Raw genomic sequence first — 2,850 nt, 5'->3', positions numbered from 1 at the left:
GTATCAGCCGACGTCGCGGAAAGAATTACGACAGCATTTGCAAGTGGTGGCAAAGGACAGCATGGCAAGCTAAATATCGAAGAATACGAGAAAACCGGTGAGGTAAAGGTAACACCGTTAAATTCAAGTGTGTCCGATAGCAGTTCCTCTGACAATAAAAGTCCAAATAAGCAAGCCATGCCTCCACCATCTATGCAAAACACCAGCGCGTCTCAATCTACCGAGATTAAGCAGGAAACACTCGAACAGTCGCACTGTCAACAACAGCAGCAAGCTGCGCAACATCAAGATGAGCAGCATCACTCGCCCGGCAGCTCGGGTGGACAACAATCGCGACCGCATTCACCCGCACTTAGTATGAGTTCTGTATTCTCAGCTATTCATCCCAACATTTCTTCCCACCCTCCGTCGACTTATTTCGTCGACTCCGAAGACAAAAGTCAAAATACACTTGTAAAATCACTATAGCTATTAGTGCAAAAATCATCAGAATTATTTTCCATAAAAGATATAACAAGAACTAAATCCGATTAAATTTCGCGCTTTTCGGAAAAATTTCGATTAAAATAAGTTGCAATTTTAAATCTCAAAAGCTAATTTCTTGACATTAAGAAAACATAATGTACAAGAGATGAAACAATTTAGTCGAAAACAGAAATAAATTCACATATATCTTAAAGTGTCATTTCTTTTAATGGGATATGTTGATTTAAAATACTTTATTATATTTGATAACACTTATGACGATATATATAAAAATAATAACGGTAGAGAATAATAAATGTATATTATTATTATTAAGACTCACTGTCCGGTCCTGTGAAAACGCATTGCGCATCCTGACACACCACCATTCTCTTGAGACGTTTCCTGAATCTATGTCTCAATCCTTTCTTCATGGTATATCCGATATTTGCCATTTGGTACTCGTCGACATTCATATCGTAAGCTTCAACGAATCTCTGAGAAAGATAATAACAATTATAGGAAGATAATGAAAATAGCGCGCGAAACGCTCTCAAGTGTTAAAAGAACGCGATACCTGATCGTCTTCGAAGATGCAGAAGACGTTGTTGAAATTCGACGAAACGCGACGAATGCAACTGAACGTGTTGTTCGCGGCGTCTTGACACTTGCACGCCATTTCTTTCGCGCATAACTAAAAAGGCATACGACGCAATTAACGCAGGAATTCAAATAAACAAATTTTAAAGCAATGAAATACTTGAGACTTGCCGTGACATTCAAATCGCTATCGCTTGGACAACCGGACGACGACGGCTTGTTGGACCTCTCTCCTCTGTATTCTATCAAAACGGTGCGATCTCCAGATAAATTATGATTTGCATTAAATAATGTCGTGCCGTCCGATGGATACTCCACGCCAGCTATGTTTAAAAGCGTGGCGAAGATATCTACGCTGCTGACTGGCGCGGAAATCGTAGACGGCTCGATTCCTGGGCCGGATATCAGTAATGGGACTCGTATATCTGTTTCATAAGGTTGACGCTTATCCATCGGCATGCTGAACTGTCCTGTAAATAATACACATCTCATACAAACATGTAGAGTAAATCCACAAATATAATACAATTTCCAATATTTATTAATACAAGACAAGAACGTAATTAAAAAAATATATATTACATATCGAGCTCTCAAAATTAACGATGAAAATTTAGGATGGCATCATTATCGACTGGAAACACGACAAAAGCGCGAAATCATCTCGTCGTGTAAATGATAGAGTGGTCATTACGACAATTGAATAAACAGTTTATTTATCATAATTATTTGGTATTGAATTAATTTAATTTTTTGGAGGATCTTTCGATGTTGGAGCGACTATAAAAAAAAGATTCTGGCGAATCCAGCGGTTTTTTGTTCCCTAATATTCAGTGCGCTTCCGTGCGTTTGTGCTTAACATTTAACATTATCGAATGCATCGTTATAAATCACCTACCAATGTGATATCCATTATCAGAGGTGTAAATAAAGTATGTGTCGTCCAAGAGACTCCGCTCCTCCAATAAGTCGTGTATGTTCTTAACGAGCTCGTCTACCGCTAACAAACTTTCCCATCTCCTCCTGTATATCTTGTCTAATTTTGGCAATATATTGTCTGGCAAAGGGGTTGGACTTTCCCTAACTAGCCAATGTTTGTCCTATTTTTTTTTTAAGAATAAAACCAACCTTAGATAATCTATATTTGCGTCAAATTTCGGAATAGAAATTCTATTCATAATTCTATATATCGTGTATTTTAATCACCCAGAGACGGATGCCGGATCACTCGTGACCTATCCCTTGACTCTATTTTTTTTTTAGTTTAGACTGTAAGTTCAAGGAGGCTTGCGCTCATAAAAAAAAACAAGTAAGTGAGTAACAAGTAAATAACATTCTCATGTAAAAATTTGTTTTGCAACACATACAAGAGAAACTTTATTACGGATTAGAAGTTAGAAGTGATCCGGCGTCTGCCTTTCCGTCTTAATATGTATTTTACACATGTGAGCGTCCTGATTTTTCAATTATTCTCCGTAATACACGGCGTATAAGATCATAAATAGAATTCCGTCTTGATACGAATTATACGGGCTGTCTAAAACGGGGAATCTTTAGAAAACCGCATTATTTCGAGAAAAATTCGACATAATCACCTGATGCACGGGGATATTAAAATTCGGCGTTCTCTTCGCCTTCGTGCCGTTGTATTTGCCGTTGTGTCTATCGGCAGGTGTGAATGGCGCATGAGGAGCTGGCGGTGCCAACACCATGAGGAAGGGTTGATTGCCGGAATACCCTTTGATAAAATCTACAGCCAGATTACTCTGGAATACATATACATGG

At 38.4% G+C, this 2,850-nt stretch overlaps 1 protein-coding gene across 1 annotated transcript; it reads right to left on the bottom strand.

Annotated features, from left to right (window-relative positions):
• Positions 1–747: 747 nt before the first annotated feature.
• Positions 748–2,840, bottom strand: LOC112464643 (N-acetylglucosamine-6-sulfatase-like; the record flags this gene model as incomplete). The annotated part of the gene is made up of 5 exons (XM_025031771.1): positions 748–962; positions 1,043–1,159; positions 1,237–1,535; positions 1,964–2,165; positions 2,661–2,840. Coding segments are annotated over 5 exons (963 nt in total), but the record flags the coding sequence as incomplete, so codon positions are not given.
• Between the last annotated feature and the right edge of the window lie 10 nt (positions 2,841–2,850).

This window comes from Temnothorax curvispinosus, unplaced genomic scaffold (assembly GCF_003070985.1).
Source record: "Temnothorax curvispinosus isolate PA1 unplaced genomic scaffold, ASM307098v1 QBEX01014386.1, whole genome shotgun sequence".
In the NCBI taxonomy this organism is placed as follows: domain Eukaryota; kingdom Metazoa; phylum Arthropoda; class Insecta; order Hymenoptera; family Formicidae; genus Temnothorax; species Temnothorax curvispinosus.
This window is presented reverse-complemented; position numbering and strand designations above follow the sequence as displayed.